The 19,266-nt window shown below is 39.0% G+C and overlaps 2 protein-coding genes across 4 annotated transcripts in view; both read left to right on the forward strand.

Annotated features, from left to right (window-relative positions):
- The window catches only part of pot1 (protection of telomeres 1 homolog), a 28,149-nt gene extending 17,567 nt beyond the window's left edge, over positions 1-10,582 (forward strand). Inside the window, exons 8-18 of one of the 3 annotated variants that reach the window (XR_013786296.1) lie at positions 5,820-5,989; positions 6,553-6,644; positions 6,730-6,753; positions 6,861-6,893; positions 7,602-7,758; positions 8,118-8,308; positions 8,398-8,533; positions 8,676-8,758; positions 9,472-9,597; positions 9,736-9,841; positions 9,941-10,582. Coding sequence is in view for 2 of the 3 variants with exons in the window: in XM_079450597.1 (XP_079306723.1) it covers positions 5,820-5,989; positions 6,553-6,644; positions 6,730-6,753; positions 6,861-6,893; positions 7,602-7,758; positions 8,118-8,308; positions 8,398-8,533; positions 8,676-8,758; positions 9,500-9,597; positions 9,736-9,841; positions 9,941-10,050 (1,200 nt within the window). In the remaining variant the exon portion in view is untranslated. The remainder of the gene's footprint in view (positions 1-5,819; positions 5,990-6,552; positions 6,645-6,729; positions 6,754-6,860; positions 6,894-7,601; positions 7,759-8,117; positions 8,309-8,397; positions 8,534-8,675; positions 8,759-9,471; positions 9,598-9,735; positions 9,842-9,940) is intronic. The other 2 variants (XM_079450597.1, XM_079450598.1) reach the window with 2 other exon arrangements.
- Positions 10,583-11,164: 582 nt separating this feature from the next.
- On the forward strand, positions 11,165-15,344 carry gpr37a (G protein-coupled receptor 37a). Its single transcript, XM_079450599.1, has 2 exons — positions 11,165-12,317; positions 13,667-15,344. Exons 1-2 carry the CDS (start codon positions 11,472-11,474, stop codon positions 14,486-14,488), a joined length of 1,668 nt encoding a protein of 555 aa, XP_079306725.1. The 5' UTR covers positions 11,165-11,471; the 3' UTR covers positions 14,489-15,344.
- The last annotated feature ends 3,922 nt before the right edge of the window (positions 15,345-19,266 follow it).

The raw sequence follows: 19,266 nt of genomic DNA on the forward strand, positions 1-19,266 counted from the left end.
TCCAAACCTTGCGGCAACATTTCTGTCTTCTCTTCCTCTCAATGAATATTTGTACAGGAGCATAGCTTTCATGCCATTTTTTGAAACTTAATGTATGGTTGTCCACAGTAGTTTTACAGCCCAAAAAACCCAACGTTACAAAATCTATGAAAAGGGTAATAAATCATTTAAATAACTATAGGTCTCCAGACTATAGGATATGGTGATGTATGAACGGTAGTTTTGTTTGGCTTTCAATAGTGTTTTTTTAACATGTTCTCTGTGGAGAAAGAACAAAGTTGGGTGGAGTAAACTGATGGGTTTGAAAGAAAAGTTGTATTATTATCCATTGTGCTACAACTTTGATTTTCCCCTTCGACAAGTTTATTCTTTTGGTGTGTTTGTATATTTGATTCGCAGAACACAAAAGAAGATATTTTGAAGAATGTTGTTAACCAGTTAACATTCACTTGCATTGGTTTTGTGTCCATACAATAGGAATTAATGGGTTCCGGCGTCGTTCGGTTACCTCCTTGCTTCAAAATATCTTCTTTTTTTATCTGCACAAGATGATTATATTTCCATTTTTTTTTACTTTAACAAGTAGGCTCTTCAAATGGTCAAATGGTGCCATTTTTAACCATCTTTTCTTGTCTACGCTCTGGAATGTGCATGTACTTGTGGTGCCATCAGCCAATCCGTGTTGTGCCATGGCATTTACAGCTCAAGTGATTGTCTCAAACGCATCTGCCGTTCCCACGAGCAAAGCTGGCGGATATCTAATCACGTACATCTGGAGTGTGATGGGGCAGCTGAGTCACTGCCCATGAGCTGAATGGAAAGGCTGTCGGATGGCTTTCTATACAGTCTTGATCTTAAGATCACTCTATCTGTTGCCTTTCTTTACAGTATATCAGCACTGAACAATCGGCCTTTCCATCACCTGCCAGCCGTGATGCTGTTGAAGCCTACAGTACCCACTTGGCCATACGCTTTCAGCTGGTCTGCCAGTAAAGAGAGATATCCCAATACATAAGCCGCCCTTACCTACAGATTAGATGAAAGATGTGATGTGCCTGTACAAATGGTATGGTGTAGTGACTGAGACAGAACAGGAAGTATTATCTGGCAAACTGATGTTATCCGCATTTGTTAAAGGGTTTGGGAAAAATAGCTCATTAATGCACAAGCTGAAGGCTTTCATTTGTTCCTTGGTAATAAACCTCAGACTTTTGATGCTTAAGAGTAGGACGGAAAATAATCTATGGTCCTGTCCCAAATGGTGCCTTCAGGCCCTGTGATGACTCATTGAATGTTTACGTGTCGCAATCTGAACTTCCCCAATTCCAACAGTAGCTAGTAGAAATAATTTCACAGACTCACTCACAAGTTTTGTTTAACCATATAGTTCGGTTTTGTATCTCAATTCTGATACCAATGCATTGAAAGGCAATTGGAAACATCTAAAATGTTTTGAATTCCTAAACACTTGAATTGTTGATATTGTTATAACTTGATGCCGAATGATAATTATTTGTATCAAAATCTACTTCGGCCGCAAACCATTGTGTTTTATTGCAATATTTCCCCTTCATTATCAATACCCCCTGCCCGATCGTTTCTAATATTCTGTGAAATTGCTTGAGCACAGTGCTGAGGGGAAGAAAAGGAGAATAAAGCCAGCTATTAGGATTAAGTGGTCTGAGATAGATAGCTTTATGAGAGGGGAGCGAGAGGGCCAAATCGATACGGCTGTCACGGTAAACGCGGCATTTCTTTGTGGGGACTGCAGGCACACACAGTTTCTGACTTTAGCTATAAAACATATATAACTCGCACTGTATACATCAGATAGGTGAAGTCAGTCTGTATGAGACATCACAACTGTCACGGTCATAAACAGTTTTGCTACTGAATATATGGTACACAAAATTATTGCGGTTAGTAATTTGAGGTTGCTTCTGTTTTCCATGTCTTGCATTGTAACCTTAGTGTTAGTTACGAGATGCATTGAACACAAATCTGAAAAGGGATTCATAAGCTGTATATGTTCATAGGTTGACAAGTTTCATCTTTATTTTGTTCATCTTTTTTGTGGCATCATGCACACAGGACTATTTTAGCTGCGGTTGACGTCAGTGCTAGTATTGCTTTTGTGCGTTTGGCTAGAATCTCCTGAGGATTCTCTGAGAACAGTGAGGAGGACACCAGATATCTCACCTCTCTTTTTCACGTCTGGCTTGTGGATTGTCTATTGCTTGCTTTTCGAGTCATTTGCATCATCTGGTCCCAGGCCAGTCGCTAAATGCTTTTCCTCAATGTGTCATCTCGCTTACAAATCGCATGCCTCATGCAAAAATAATATACATAAATGAAGTGCTAGAAGGTACACAATTTGCAAGTTAAATGGAAATGCGAATATGGAAGGCAGTTCCAACTCCAACTTCGCTCTTACTTTTGCTTAAACATTGGTGTTTTGTTTTAACTCGTAACCATAAAATTTGAGCCTTTGGCCTACACTGGGCGGCAGCCATGTGTGATGTGTTAAATCGTGCAGGACATGTGTGCTTTAACATTTAGATTTCTCTAGCAACCACCTTGAAATGCCCAGATGACACCCTAGCAACCACATGGCAAGATGCTAAAACATACAGACCACTCCAGCAACCACATTGTAATGCTCTGGTGATACCCTAGCAACCACATGGCAACATGCTTAAACACTCAGACCTCTCTTGTAACTACCTTGGGATGCCCTAGCAACAACATAGGAACATGCTTAAAACATTCTGTGTAGTGACCTATGTAGTGACACCCTAGTAACCATTTGACAGCATGCTAGAAATACTCAGAACACCTTAGCAACCAAATAGCAATGCCTCACTACCACCAACACAACCCTATCCCTGCACAGGTAAGAGCCACTCCCATTTTTTTAAAACAATTTGATTAATTGTGTATCAGGTTATTGTAAGTACAGGTGTACAATATGCTTATTCAAATTGTACCGTTGTTTAGTGGTATTGTATTTCTTTTGCTTTTAAACCAAAAAGAAACACTGTTTTTCCGTGTAAGAGGATACACATGTCTATGTGCAGCAGATAACAGTAAGATTTATGAGATGCTTTTTAGATTGTAACTTTTCCACTGCAGTGGTAAAGCAGCTTTAAAGCATTCTTAATGCACCTGCAGCGAGGCATGAGCTGATGCAGTATAATGTGACATCCTGCCTCTTTACACATGTGACTATCAATTATTCATAAAGAGAGAGAAAGCGAAGCACCTGTGTTAACTTAACAGCCAAAACGGCCCCTGCCAATAATTGTCTCAGACAGCCAGCATATGACACTTATCCACTGAGATGGAGCGTGTATCTGCGTGAGAGAATGTGAGTGAAGTGCAATAATGGCTTTTTGTTTGTTTATGTGTTTTGTTTGCTGGTACTGAAATCTGAAATGGATGAATCGATGTGTATCCAGGTATCTTCTCGCTTTCATCCAAAAATATTGTTCAATTTGGGCACAGATAAAGCAGAAATGCTTTTTCAGTGTTTTATATGACTCGTGCGAGCATGCGGTGGGGCACTTCAGGAATTATTGCTGTCAGACAATTTTGGATGGTCTGTCTTAAGCACAGTGTTTGCTGACAAAACGCAGCTGGTCTTTGAACAGAGACACAAACCGAGAAAATATCTGCAGATTTAGACTGCTAGTGCCAAAACCTGCACCGCCGGTGGGTTTTATGAGGACGGAGAGCCCATATTCCTCTAGCCTGTGCTAGCCAAATAAAAATGGCACTAAAATCCAGTAGTATCGGATGGTGTGTATGGTTGATGTATTGTCATAGTACAGTAGTATAAAGGAACATTTAAAGGTCCAGTGTAAGAAATTTAGCAACATCTAGCGGTGAGGTGGCAGACTGCAACCACAGCTCACTTGACCCCCCACTTCCTTATGAACCACTACGGTGACTGACATGCAGTCACGTTTTAATTTTTTTGCTGAAGAATATAACGTATATACAAAACACGCTATATAGAGCAGTTTGCCCTTTTAAGGCTACTGGAGAAACAACATGACGATGAGATTGTTGTTTCAGTCATTTTACAATTTACTGTTTGATGTTACATTGCCGTTGTTCTTTAGTCATGAAACCAGCGTTGCCAAATGTCACTCCTATACCTAAAATACACATTTTAGTCACATGTAATGTATATTTTTTTGCAATACACATTTATTTCAATATTACGTCATAGTGGTTCATAGGTCAATTCATTCTACCTTAAGAATGGCTGATGAACAAGACCCTTAAACCTGCAGAAAACAACCCGCAGCAACAGTCCAAATATAGCCCAACTTGGCAACCCTGCATAAACCCCCAATCATTAATATCTTCATGTTTTACAACACACTCAGAGCTGTATCCTCAACGGTTTTTAATTATTCTTCTGCGCCTTTAACAAACACTTCCACAAGCCTACGTTTTGCTCTATTTGTTCGCTTTCATCAGCGCAGGTTTTACAGGAATCGGTTCGTCTCTGTGATAGACAGAGCGCGTCTCCCCTGCCCCGTTTGCTATTTAGCATCCAGATGAGGGTTTGGACAGGGTTTGTGTTCCCCTAGTAGTCTCATCAACATAGCTTCAGTTAATGGAATTTCACATCTAGAATGAAGGAGTTTGCTTGAGGACCACTTTTGTTCTGCTGCTGCGTCAGAGGAGCTTCACACCAGCTTCGCACACCTGCGCTGAGCATCCAGACTCCGCCAACCCCCACCATGTGTAACCAACCGTGCAGTGAGTGCATGCAGGAGAATACCAAACATATGTAAATTCCAAATCCTGAAGCGTTTCTCAAGGAATGACTTGCAGGTCTGATTTTAAGTTCTGATGTTAAAAGAGTGGGTTGCTTAAGTTGGTGGAGCTTGACGGAGCCAGTCCTTTTTCAATTTCGTTGTGTAGAAAGAAGTCGTGCAGCATGCAGGTTTGGAACTGCATGAGGGTGCTTAAATGAGAATTGTGAACTGTAACGTTTGAGTTCAATAAATTGAGTTTAACAACTGATTTTCACGACAAGGATTGGCGGCCACATGTCTTAAGCTTTTAAGCTCCATTTTTACATCTCAGTGTTTGGTTGTTAACAAATTCTCAAGCAGGATACTAATGAGCTGTATCAAATTGGCCCATATGGGATGAAAGCGTGTTTTGCAGAATGCTGTTCCCCTCCCTCGATTTGTTTATCAATGTGGAATAAGTCTGTTTTGAATCATAACCCAATCAAATATTTCCTTGCACATAATAACTGATGTTATCGTGTTTACTTTATGGATTGTCTATTCATGTGTTCATTATGAGAGACGATGTCTAGGGGCTGTATGGCATCCAAAAAGTTATTGTGACATCAACACTTAGTCTTTACATTTTTATTCTGTAACCATTGCCTGAAAACCAAGATTTGGCTTATGCCCGAACCTGATGATGTCATCAGGATTCATTTATAATACTGTTCCAGGCACTTGTGTATAAACGTGGATTATAAATGTCAAAACATGTTTGAAGGGTTTTGAATATAATTGTTTTTGTATCACATTCCTCCTTGGCTATTTAATGTCAAGTTCAATACAAATCTGAATTATTTTCAAGGTTTCATTGAGCGATTGAAGTTTCTTCATGTCGTTCTCAGTGATATCAGGTGACCAGGGATGTTTTTTGAGGCACCATTGCTCAACCCTGGCACCATATCGCCCCCTTCTGGGTGATTTTTCTGTCAAAACATCCTTACAAACCAGACAACGTTGGTCCAAATGGGTTATCCTAACTTGATTCTGTGTTTTGGATTTTAGCCTGGGATGTTCCTGCGCATCTTCAACCTTCATGCATTGTCGCAAAGAGCCCCTGATGAGCAGTCAGACCAGACCGAGCAACTGGCTTTTCACCTTCATGGGGGCACGATGTATGGACGAGGTTTGAGAAACATTCCTCAAGATTCCCAAGAGCTTCAGCCTTTAAAGAGGTTAGTGTCCGCAAATACAATTTCACCTCATTTTTTTAAACGTTATTATTCCTTACAAGTGTTAGTGGTGCATTAACTGATGTTAACTGTGAAAACATTTGATTTCAATAATGTATTAGTAAGTGCTAAAATGAACATGAATAAATATGAATTAATGCTGTATAAGTATTGTTCATTATTAGTTTATGTTAGCTAATGCATGAACTAATTGTTAACAAAAAGCCCCTTATTGTAAAGTGTTGCCAAATATTTTGCTGAAAACATTTTCACAAATATTGTCACATGCACACGTATGTTTTAATACAATAAAATCTGAATATAAAAGACATTTGAAACATCGCAGATGAAAAGATTGTATTAAAAAATCTCCGGGACACAAGTGTGTTAAAAGTATACACTTATATTTGCACATTCTGATACTATACTTGTGAATTTACTGATCTGGGCAAGCCCAGAGACACTACATTCAAATACATTTCCATTGAAAATGACCTGTGTGATCCCCTCGGATCTCTTCCTGACATTCTGCCATCATCTCTCACTCTTCACTGATCCATATTCAGACAGTTAGAGAACCATGCTGATCTGGAGGACGATGATGAAGTGAATGACGACACTCTTTTGGAGATGTGGTACACTCCACCGGAGTCTGTAGGTTGGTGATGGCGATTTGGGTTTTTAAGTCCTATAAATGTTACTTCTATTTAATTGGAGTTCATCTCTTTTATGTGTTTTTTTAGTCATGCGAAATGATGAAGAACCAGGTATAGACTCAATTATACTTTATTTTGTTGAACGCTTTCTCAAGGCCTACCACAACTGTATTAAAAATTTAATGAAACATTATCATCTATTCTTGTTTTATGTTTAGACGGAGAGGCAGATGTGGAAACTTCTTTAACAGGTGAAAGAGCGGAATCGAAAACTATTTTTGTATGACTTTAATACAAGTGTCACATTGAATGAAAGTGTTGCTTTGCACTATTTTTCTTAAAATTACTTCTACAGACTACGAGTCTTGAATTATTCAATAAACTTTTATTGAACTGACAGCATATGTGGCCACATTACCGTTTCTCTCAAAGTACAGAATTGCTCAATATACAGTATGATTATCTGTATGGAAAAACTCGCTTGTGTATGGTTCAGTGCTTGAAGATCCACAGGGAGATGCATCAAATGTAATTTTCTGCTTTGCCATTGTAATAATAATAGCAACAGAACAATTTTAGAAGATGGAGTGGCACAGATTCTTCATAAATATTACTGTCTTAAATAACGTTAAAAAGGATTTTGATAGCTTGTCACCCACCTCACACTTCTACTCCCAGCCCCCCAAGAAATGTGTTGCTTTACAATTTTTTTAAATTACATTTATCCATTTGACACAAAAAAAGCAACATACATTGCATTGTACTATGCATTTGTAAAAGGGTATGTGCAATCCTGGGATCGAACCCTTGACCTTTCCGTAGCCATGCTCGAACCACTGAGCTAAAGAAAAGCATCTTTTTAAGTTAACTAAAATAAATGCATTATGTGAATGTATCCTTAATTACTTGCATATTGGAGCAAATATATCTAAAAAAACTCATTACATGTTTGTGTTTAGTGCGAACATGCAAGCACACATTGCAGCGTGTCACGTTGGCCCAGGTGAAGCGCTCCACACCCCCGCTGGTGTGTCACATCCGTGCACAGGTGAAGACGTACCATCCGCAACAGCTGTACCAGTGCCTCAAGCTCTTCTGCTCCAAATGTAAAACAATGTGAGTTTCACACATCACTGCATTCGGCTTAATACACAGTTCTTTAGCCTCAGCCAGGATCCAGGATATGCTGTTCTAAGAATAATACAGTATATTATGCATACAGTTATGTTGTCACAATTTTCGCTTATGCATTTGTTAAGTCTTGTTTGCCACCTGGTGGCTGTGAAGCGTAAAGTTTACATATCTGAAAAAACATCTCGTGCTTTGCCACTTTAAAAATGATAATAATGCATTTAGGAAATGTATTGTCAGTGAAAATAGATCATCCAATAATCCAAGGCACTGATATAATACTAAAAATGACTGTAACTTGTAAAACTAAAGTCATTGTACACTTTTTATTTTGAATGCGACAGGAGAGAGGTCCCAGATGATACCACGATTGCTGAACTCTTCTGTGAATCTGCAAGAGGCTACCAACCCTGTCACGAGCCCTGGGCCGCCACGTCCTCTGCGAGTTTATCAAAACAAGGCAGAAACATCTCAATGTACATATCCAGTGACATGGTGGGGGACGAAACTCAGAGCCAGCTCATCTTTGTCCAGGGTAAGTCCGACGCGGCCTGCTCTTCTAAACCGAATTTGGCGACTAGACAAATAAAAAAAAGTCACAGATTGAGAACAATTTCTCTGCAGGAATGACCCTGAATGAGGTTTGCATGGTATCACTTGATCACAAAAACCTGGTTCCCGTGAGGTCAGACAATGGCAGGATGAATCTGATAGACCTCACGGCTCCCTTCCTCTTCTGCAAAGATAAAAGATATTACGGGTGAGGGGACAGGGTTACCAGCATCTTTAACTCCTCAGAGCGTCACTTTCTCTTACCACAACATGATTTACCCTCAGAGAAAATATATCACTTGTGTGTAGTTATTGTACATCTTTTTTGGGCGTGCATGTGTATTTTTCAGGTGTAAAGAGTGCTCTTTAAACACTTTTGAGAACCCTGTGTTTACTGGAGTGGAAACCTGGGATGAGCATACGGTTGCAGAAGGTACTCTGTCACCTATAAAGAACTCTTTTGTTCTAGCTTGTTCTGACTTGTTTTATGTGGTTAGGATGTTGGTGCTTTTGTCTTGTTGGTTGTGTGATCACTGCTAGCTGTAAAGCAATTTTCCCCTTAGAGAAAATAAAGATAACCTTAAACCGCTTGGGCTCCCTAAGCTCGTAGCAAAGGCTGAAGGTTTGACTGGTTAGTATGGCACCAGTGTTTTATTTTCTGTTTTATTCATATTTTAAATTAGCTTTTATTTGTTTATTTCATTTCAATATCCAATATTTATTTTTAGTGCTTCATCTTACACTTATTTCAGTTTATTTGATTTTAGTTGATTGATTATTTCTAGTTTTTTAGTTTTTCAAGCAGCATTTAGGCCAATATTCGATTTGATTTCAGTAAATTGAGGTAGCAGTGTGTTCTATCAAAATTAACACTTTATGAGCAAGATATGAATTGCAAAGATTTGTTATAGTACAGGTTTTAAATGCATTTTTGTGATTGCAAGCTATTTTACCTGATGTCAAATAAAGGTGTTTACAATTATGTTGTTGTACTATGGACATGCTTGAACAAGTTTGACTTGAGAAAGTGTCCACTGTCCTCATTTTACACCGTATCTGCTGTTTTATATGTAAAGTGCATTTATGCTGTCTTTATTTTTGAAAGATTTATTGTATGTATGTGTTATGTTCTCTGTATGTATTCAGACATCACTTCTCATCTGTTGTCGCACAGCTCTTGGAGTTCAGCTAATGGAGTACAGACTGTTAATGGAGTTTAAACTGGAGGACCACACAGACACATTAGAGGCACTTCTGTGGGAGAGGAATGCTGTGAGTCTAAATCGTACATCACTGTCATTTCATTAAAGAGGCCTGGAAAGCAAGAAAGAAAAGACAGCATACTACCTGACCAGGCTGGTTTTTTTAAATGCTTGAGTGATTGTTGCATGTTCGGCTTATTCCCTATAGGAGAGGTTCTTCTGTGTTTCTGCTGTCGGCGCTTCAGCTAAACAGGATGTGCAGGACAGGATTCTGACCATCATGGACACACTTCAACCACAAGGAAGCGATATTGGTAAAGAAAAAAATCTCTCAAATGCTTAACAAGTGCAACACTTTTGTATTGATTTCTAAATGAGAAACATAATCTCTGTTTCTTTACTTTTCTTCGTAGAAGAACGTCCGTGGCTGGATCTTTGTCTTTCCGTCTACGCTGTGCAAGACAATGGCAGAAATCAAGTTTGCTACCACATCACAGATACAGAAGTGAAAGAAGTTAACTAAATGAATGTAAAGAAATCATAGAGGCACTCCTGCTGTAATACAGTAATGTTATTAATAAGAAAAAGAGCAAAGTTATAATTTCAAAAACGTTTTGTTAGAAGAAATGTACATATGTTTTTGTGGCCAGACACATAAAATAAAGCATGTATAAACATTGTATTTATAAAACCGCTCATTCGATTTTTTTTTCTTCATTATTTATAGATTGTCTCTGTCACCTGGTAAATTGAAATACATCCTATCAAGATAAATATAATTAAGATATAATTGCTCTTTTTAATCTAAAATTAACTTTTGTTCTTTTTTAATAAATAAATAATCATAAACAGTGTTGAGTAAGATACTTCAAAAATGAATTAATTCCTCGTTTTGAGTTACTTCCTAAATTGCATATCATCCTTAGAAATAAGTTTAAACTTTAAACCTTCTGAATCAAATGAAACATTACCTGTAATCTGCAGTAAACATTACACTTTGAAATATATCTTTGTCATATTTGATTTTCAACAAAATAAACAAATTTGTTACACTTAACTACACTTGTACACTTTTTGTTTTAATGCAAATCAGCCTGAATATAATATTGTTTACATAATTGTTCAAAGTAAATCGTACTGTATTAGTTATTAAGTATTGACGATCTTTGAAATTCAAGTCTACCGGTCTGTGAACCCTGATTTAAATTTATAGTCTTATTTTACTCTCACGTTGTTCCAAATCTGTATAAATGTCTATTTGGAAGAATGCTTACAACCAGGGCTTGGGCCACCGTTGACTACCCCATAGTAGGAACGTTTGTTTTATACATTTCTTTGTTCTGTTGAACAAAAGAAGATATTTAGAAGAATGCAGCAAAGGAAACGTCTGGCTACCATTGTAATTGTTCCTACGATATCCAAATATCTTTCTCTGTGTTGTGACGTGTGCAGACTTGGGACACCCAGAGAGTGAGTCAGAAATTTCATTTTTGTGCGGACTATCCCTTAAGGCACCTCTTTGGAATTAGGTGTGGCGCGTTAACGAGAGTGGAAGTAACTGCTCTGTGATGTGCAGCTGCTTTGATGCTCTACGAATAGGATGAAGTTTGAGTCCGCATGGCGGCGCTCGTCTCCGTGTTGAACTGTGCGTTTGAGAGCTTCGGGCGGACATGGACAGCGCTCGAACATCTTCACTTTGCCGGATCCCCTTGACCCTCACATACAGTCTTTCTTCAATGACAAGATCGTGTTCGTGTGAAGTAGCTTCGTTTTAATGCACTTTGTTGTTGACCGGACATCTGTGTGAAAACTCCAGATTCTTAAACATTGTTTAACACTAGAGATGTTTATTTATAAGATGGACTGAGCTTGACATCTGTTTGCCGTGACATCTTTGGATTTGACAGATGAGGATATTTCGAGGAGTCCTCGCATAAAAACAGGATGAAAACGGAACCGTTGTGCGTGTTTTGTTTGCTGGTGTGTTGCGAACTCTCGGTGGTTCTCACGCGTGTTCATCACAGGACCTTTGTCCATTATTCTCCTTCACATTCACGTCAAGTCCGGACTGACGGACTGGAACGACGTGCGACATCCGACCACAGTGACGACGAACTCGTAGAATCCACAGGTGTGTCTGGAACGATTAAAGCGATCCCATCGATAGCCGAGAATGACTTCATAGATGTAAACAGAGGACCGCCGAGACGCGAACACGCTCACGACAAATACAGTCAAACCAAGTCGTTTCAAGGACACGACAAATCGGGCCGACAGAAAAGAGAGACCGCGAATAAGACGAGAAATGAACAAGACGGGAGTCGAGTTATTGAGTCGTCGGAGGATAAACGTCAAGCATCCCCGAAGGCTTCAGCGCAGGTCCAGCCCACAAACTTCCCAGATGATCCCACAACCCTCCCCGAGTGGGACATCTCACCTGCGGGAGACTACGAGGAACCGTATACACCCCTGGGTCCCTTTAACACCCGCTCGAGGACCCCGGGAGTGAAGAACCCCTTTTACCCCGTGACGGGTGACTCGTACGGCGCATACGCCGTCGTGTGTATATCCGTCGTCATCTTCACCGTGGGAATTATCGGGAATATCGTGATCATGTGTATAGTTTGTCACAATTACTACTTGAGGAGCATCTCAAACTCACTGCTGGCCAATCTGGCCCTGTGGGATTTTGTCAACCTCTTTTTCTGCCTGCCGCTCGTGGTATTCCACGAGCTCACTAAGGATTGGCTGCTCGGCGAGTTTTCCTGTAAAATTATTCCTTACATCGAGGTAAATCCCATGGGATGTGTCCACGCGGAATGAGAAACTCTTCTTTTAGTTTTTTACCTTTTCTCTACCTATCTCCAACCAAACATGTATCACAATCCCCACATAACTCACACGATGTCCAATATTAGTATTGTTGTACTATTGCTACCTGAAATCAGTTTCATCACAAACGTAAGATTTGCACACTGTAGACATGTTTCACAAAGCTGCAAAAGAAACAAAATAACCCACGTCGAAGACGAATGAAGCGATATGAAGAAAGGATACAATTAAAATACAGAACTCGGAAATAAAGATCCCAAGATCAGTTCCATATACTGTATAAAACTATCAAAATGTAAAAAAATGCAAATAGTAGACCTAATATAGGGCATCTGTTTAGATTTCAAGTTTGGTGTCTTTCAGGACTGTAAATGATCGCACAATGCACATGATTTAGTCCATATTTCAATACAGTGCTGTTCAACGTATATTTGTATAGTTCCATAATGTGGTTCGATATGTCCGTATGTAAGGACCTGGTTTGTTTTTGAACTTCTGCATTTACAGTAAGTTTTCTCGTAATTCGCTGAGTGTAGGTCAGGATAGACGTGTGTTTTGTCTTCCTCGCTCATATACCGTAGAATAAGGGGGTTGTGTCTCATCTACAGAGACGCAAAGAGGTAGTGGCGTTGCCCTCGGGCAGCGTTCAGATTGTATCATGTGTTTCTGAGGAAGTGTCCCGATTGGTGGCACTGTCGTGGCTTTAATCTCCTGACACACCACAGAGCTCCAGTGTCTACACCCTTGATTCAACATGACCTGCTAACCCGATCGCATTACTTCAACATAAAAATGATGTCTATGGTCCATGTGGAGAGAACATGCTTTAATACGCAAACTTATAAGAGGTTGAATTTGAAGCAGTTACTGTACATTTACGGTAACAAGGCTTTAAAGGGATAGTTCACCTTTTTATAATTTATTCAACCTCATGTTGTTTAAAACCTGTGTGACTCTTTCATCTGTGGAACACAAAAGAAGATATTTTGAGAAATGTCTCGGTGGTCCATACAAGGCAAGTCGATGGAAGCCAATGTTGTTTACCACATTCTTAAAATAAAGCATTTTGTGTTCTGCAGAAAAAAAGAAAGTTATTAAGGTTTGCTATGACATAAATGATGGGTTATTATTTTTTCCTCTTTGAACTTTCCCTTTAATTGAGTAGTCATCTTAAAAACCGATCTGTTTATTTATCAACGTTTCCTGTTTGTATGGCACAAAGTACTCCCTGTGTACTTTTCTACTAAATGTGTATCGTTTAGAACACTTCTTTTGAAAATAAACATCTTCGTTCCTTTGCCTCCCAGGTGGCTTCTCTTGGAGTGACAACATTTACGCTGTGCGCGTTGTGCATTGACCGTTTCCGTGCTGCAAGCAACATCCAGATGTACTACGAGATGATCGAGAACTGCGCTTCCACTACGGCCAAACTGACTGTGATCTGGCTCGGCGCTCTGCTCCTGGCCCTGCCCGAGCTCCTCATCTGGCAGCTGGTTAGAGAAGAACGCGAGCCTCCGGAGGTGACGCCATGCGAGCACTGCGTGGTCCGGATCTCCACGTCCCTCCCGGACACTCTTTACGTGCTCGGCCTCACCTACAACAGTGCCCGTCTCTGGTGGTACTTCGGCTGTTACTTCTGCCTACCCACCGTCTTCACCATCATCAGCTCGGTGGCGAGCGCTCGCAAGATCTCAAAGGCCGAGCGTGCCAGCGTCCGCGGCAACCGCAAGCAGATCCAGTTTGAGAGCCAGATGAATTGTACGGTGGTGGCTTTGGCAATCGTGTACGGTTTCTGTGTTATTCCGGAGAACATCAGTAACATTGTTTCGGTGTACATGGCCACGAGCGTGCCGCGTCGCACGCTGGACATCCTGCATCTGGTGAGTCAGGTGATGCTCTTCTGCAAATCCGCGGTTACGCCCGTGCTGCTTTTGGTGCTTTGTCGGCCATTCAGTAAAGCTTTTTTGGACTGCTGCTGTTGTTGTTTGGAGGAATGCGGGCCTCCGAAGTCCTCTGACGCCACCAGCGATGAAAATGACCAGGATGGCACCACCGTACTTGAGCTCTCGCCGTACAGCACCGTCCGTAGGGAGCCGTCTACCTTCACAACAGTGGGAACACACTGTTGAGGTTGAACCCCACCTTTGAGCTGCGGGTACTTACACAGGGCTTCATACTGAATAGACCACTTGAGAGAAGTTATATTACACCGTTTTATGATGTGCAGTTCTTGTTTTTACACTGTATTATCTTAGGCTTTGTTTTTGGGGGAGATACCCACAAACCCCAAAAAATTGTTATAGGACAGATGATCTTAGAGATTCAAATACCTATTGCTGTTTACGACAGAAAACGTGAGTGTCATGTGTAGGTTGGTGAACGTTTATAGAAGTATTGAAGGATTATGAATTAACTCACATGCAACTGTTATTTTTGCACAGTTTTCTTACCCCTAGAGTTCGTTTTATTTTTATTGGATTGTTTCTGTTTTTGTATTTATGTTCTGTCTTTAAGACTTAAGGAAAGTAATATATAGAACTAGCTGTTTGTAGGTTTTTTTTTGTGGACATTGGCGATCCTTGTGAATCGGTTAAAAGTCAAAGCTAGCTCCCTTGCTTTCTAAATATTGAATTCACTCTGTATTTGATAGCAGATATTGTGTGATACTCTTCAATTCGCTTTCCGCCAATTGGAAAGCAGTGAAGCAGATGTTGTTTTAGCCAAGATATCACTTTTTAATAAAAGAAGCTGAAAGGTCTTACCGGCTTAAGAAAATGTCTTCATGATATCTGAGTAGTGATGAAAAATCTTGATAAATGTATCATTCACTGAAACAGAAGACAGAAGTTTTTTTGTGCGTTTTCCAAATTTCGAAATAAAAACATGAATAAGCAGAAAAACGAAACGGAAACGCATGTGCGTTTCCAAACGAGATGGAAATTTGCAGAATTAATTCTGACGTAGCGAACATTAAAGCCACGAGATGAATCGGCTGTTTCCATTGATGGTGTCTATATGGTTTCCAGATATTTTTGTATTTATTTATTGTTGGTTAATAGGTTACCAATAACACCGATCGAGGAACTTGATGGAAATGCACCAATTTCACATTCCTCCTGTTTTTGCAAACTTTGAAAAGGTTTGCGATGGAAATGCACCAATTTCACATTCCTCCTGTTTTTGCAAACTTTGAAAAGGTTTGCGATGGAAATGCACCAATTTCACTTTCCTCCTGTTATTGCAAACTTTGAAAAGGTTTGCATTACGTTTGTATGGAAACCCGGCTACTGTGTGGATTTGTCCTAGAGATCTTTATAAACCGTAGCCAAAGGAATGCTCTTTCATGGGGAAGGTGTTTGTTATCAGGCTTGCAAATCATCAATACAGTGCTTTTCTAGCACACAGCGGGTATTGTTTAAGGCTGTGGCCAGTTCAACGCATTCATAATGTTGTGGGCCTCATGATGTCACACGCTGAAATGCATAATGGCTTGAGAGTCTAGATAAAGATGTAGGAAGCCTGTTTTGACCTGGTGGTTTATATACCACAGCATTACGGGATGGAGGAACAAATTATATACACTATTGCCAAAAGTCTTGGGACGCCCCCTTATGATAAATAGATTTGACTACTTGTTTTGAGTGATGCCATTACTACGTATCTTTATGTTAGAGCATATAATGATATTCTAGGGAATAACATGCTTCAAATTTTATAATGGTTTGGGAAGGGACCTTTTCTATTCCAACATTCCTTATTTTAAGGCGGTTTGAAGGCTGTTCACGCATTACATTCTCATACATATTTAACCCGATGACATCATTCAGACTCACACTTCTAATAAATGATTCATAAGCACCAATGAACAGTAACTCTTTTGAACGTCCTTGTGTCATATTAATATTTCATGAGTGATGAGCTCTTCGTGCCCCTCCACAATGTGAACCAGACAGTTCAGACATTGTTGGGTCTGGCAAAGACTTCATCTATTGCACCTTGTTTGGTTTTGATTGGTTTTTTTTGTCTTCCATTGTCCTTTATAACTAATTTGCTTGACTGGGCATCTCATTACGTATGTCCTCATTTATTATGCCCTGAGCAAGATTCACTGACGCATTTGTAATATTACCGTGCGTTGATATCTTACGCTCGGAGGACACAGTTTTAGGAGTATGGGCTGAGATATTTCCAAAACTGTTGTTCTTCGGTGTCTTTTCTCATTTGATCCATCTGATTGAGTGGATGCCATCCGTGAAAAAGAAGGTCTTTGTTGTCTTGTTTTTCCCTTTGTGGAATTGTTCCTCATTTCTAGGTCACTGCCTGCGATGGACGCTTGAATGCGTTAATGAGTTCCTGTGAACTCTTCCCCGTGTGTGATCACATCCCGTCTTTGTCACACACACACTGTATGTACTGTGTGCTGTTCACCCCCCTTGACCATCCCTATGAAGGGGGTCCCTGGGATTTTTGGTACATGTTGTAAAGAAACTTCACAAAGTTCACCAAAGAAATATTATGTCATCATTATATCACCTTCAAGTTGTTACAAATCTGTATAAATGTCTTTGATTTGCTTAACGCAAAGAAAGGTATTTAGAGGAATGTCAGTAACTAAACAAATCGTATCCCCTATTGACCCCATGACCTTATTATTTATTTCCCCTACTATGGGAGTAAATGGGAAATGATCTATTGTTATCTGTAACAATTATGTTAGAATTAAAATGATAATGGATAAACAAAAAAAATCTAAAACCGAGAGTGTTTACATCTGGTCTATATACATCTCGCCTTAAATTGGATTTAAATCAGAATTTTTTGAGAACTTGAATTACACAGGAAAAGTGAACCAAAGTTTACAAAGTGGCTATTTCATATGAAGTTGTACGATATTAATTGTTTTAAAATGTAAGACTTTCTTACGATTACTGGAAAAAAGCAATAATACAGCCCTAAACTTTACAAGAGCTGTACTTATTCATTAATCTTGTCAAATAAAATAGTTCATATAGAATAGAATAAAAACAGAATAGATATAGATCGTGTTGGAATTTCAGATTGTTTATTGTTTGCTATGTGGGTCAAAGACGTTAAGATGTCCCCATCAAAATACATTTACAAAAGTGATTTTATTTCCGTAGAAAGCACATTAAATTTATAAAGCATATAACTTTATTATTTTGGAGATTAAAATGTCAAACTTTGGTCGAAATAATGTTACAGTGTAATTCAGTGTAACACAATATGTACAAATTCAAACAATATGCTTATTCTGACTTGTACATATTAAAATATATAAAAGAATAATGGAGCATATTTCATTTTATTGTGCTTCAAATGAGTAAAAAATAATTGACAAATTGACAAAACCTAGCATAGTGGTAAACAAAAAACTAATCAGCTTTTAATATGTCATTAATTGACTTTTGTTATAAATATACCAGACAAGATTGTTACAAAGAATTTTATTTTAGTGGACGTCTTCTGTAAATCAGATAAAAATTTATGATATGTATGGTTTGCTCACAAAAACAAAAATGCAATTTAATTAAACAGAAAAGTTTTTTTAAGAACAACGCCATGTACACCTTTTGTGTGACTGGTAATTTCCCAATTTTGAATAACAAAATGTCCTGAATGTCTTTTTTCTTTTATCCATTGCTCAGCATTGACCTGATAACCCTAAAAAAATCATTGCGTTCCCAAACCTGTGAGATTATGCACCATCCACTTCACAGTAGAGGAAAAATGTCCTCTGCTCATTACTCAGTGAACATCCCATTAATGATCTCATCTTGACAGAGCAATTTTATGAGTTACAAATGCTTTCATTATAACTCTATTAATATTGATAAGATTTAATGGGCTAATATTTTTGCTGTACCATTGGCTCCAGTGTATAGGGTACGGTTTGCTCCTTCCATAAACCAATAGTAATTTGTACAAAATGGGAAATGAGAAAGGAACAGGTGTCTTCACAAAACGACGGCCAAGCCTAAAAGGGATAAACAAGCAAAACAAATAAATCAGTGTAAATAATAAATGCTGTGGTGCCGTTTAAAGCTAATATTCATATATTTGTGGTAAATCTGCCAGGATTATACAGTGGAGGAGGAGGACTATCAGCATTCAGTGGCATGCTAATGTAAACTAAGTGTAGTAAACAATCTCTTCATTGTTGCTTTAGCCCTTTCCTTTCTCTATCGCTCCATCTAAAAATGGGGAAAATAAGATCATTATATATGTGCTCATGTACTAAAAATAGCTTATGTTGTTCATTTGTAAGTCCTTTAAGATAAAAATGTACAGTATATGTGTGAAAACTGCTAAATGTATGTCTGTAGTCGATGTAAATCTATAGAGAAAACACACACTGTCAGAGGAAAATGGTCAAAACGCTTTTTGTCACAGTGTACACTCATTGGTGGAGGAGCCACACCCCAAAAAATATAAATGATTCCCGTCAAGTATGTCCCTGTTGCAAATACAGACCCTTTAGAGAGTCTTTATTCTCTTTTCATTTTTGTTTCCATTTTCTTTTTTTATGTACACTTCCATTAAAACCCCCCCTGTTGCCTAGTGTTCTCAAGGCACTAAACCGATGCTTTGTGTCCAACGTATCAAAACACAATCTGACAGACGTTTTTGCAAATAAAAGAAACTGTTTGCGTCATTGTGACATTTGGGGTGGAAAGGAAACAATCGCCACCCTGTATGGACTTTTTATGGCATGTGAAGCCAAATGAGTGTTGTTGGACCGCAAGAGATACTGAGGTTTTCAGGGTTTTTGGCAGACAATCTGAACACTACAGATAGACTGGTTGTCTAAAAGCACATATATTGGTCATACTTAACATGACAAGAAATCACAAAGAGCTTTAAGGACTTGAACATTTTCAATAGGTAT

This window comes from Barbatula barbatula, assembly GCF_947034865.1.
Source record: "Barbatula barbatula genome assembly, chromosome: 25".
Lineage (NCBI taxonomy): Eukaryota > Metazoa > Chordata > Actinopteri > Cypriniformes > Nemacheilidae > Barbatula > Barbatula barbatula.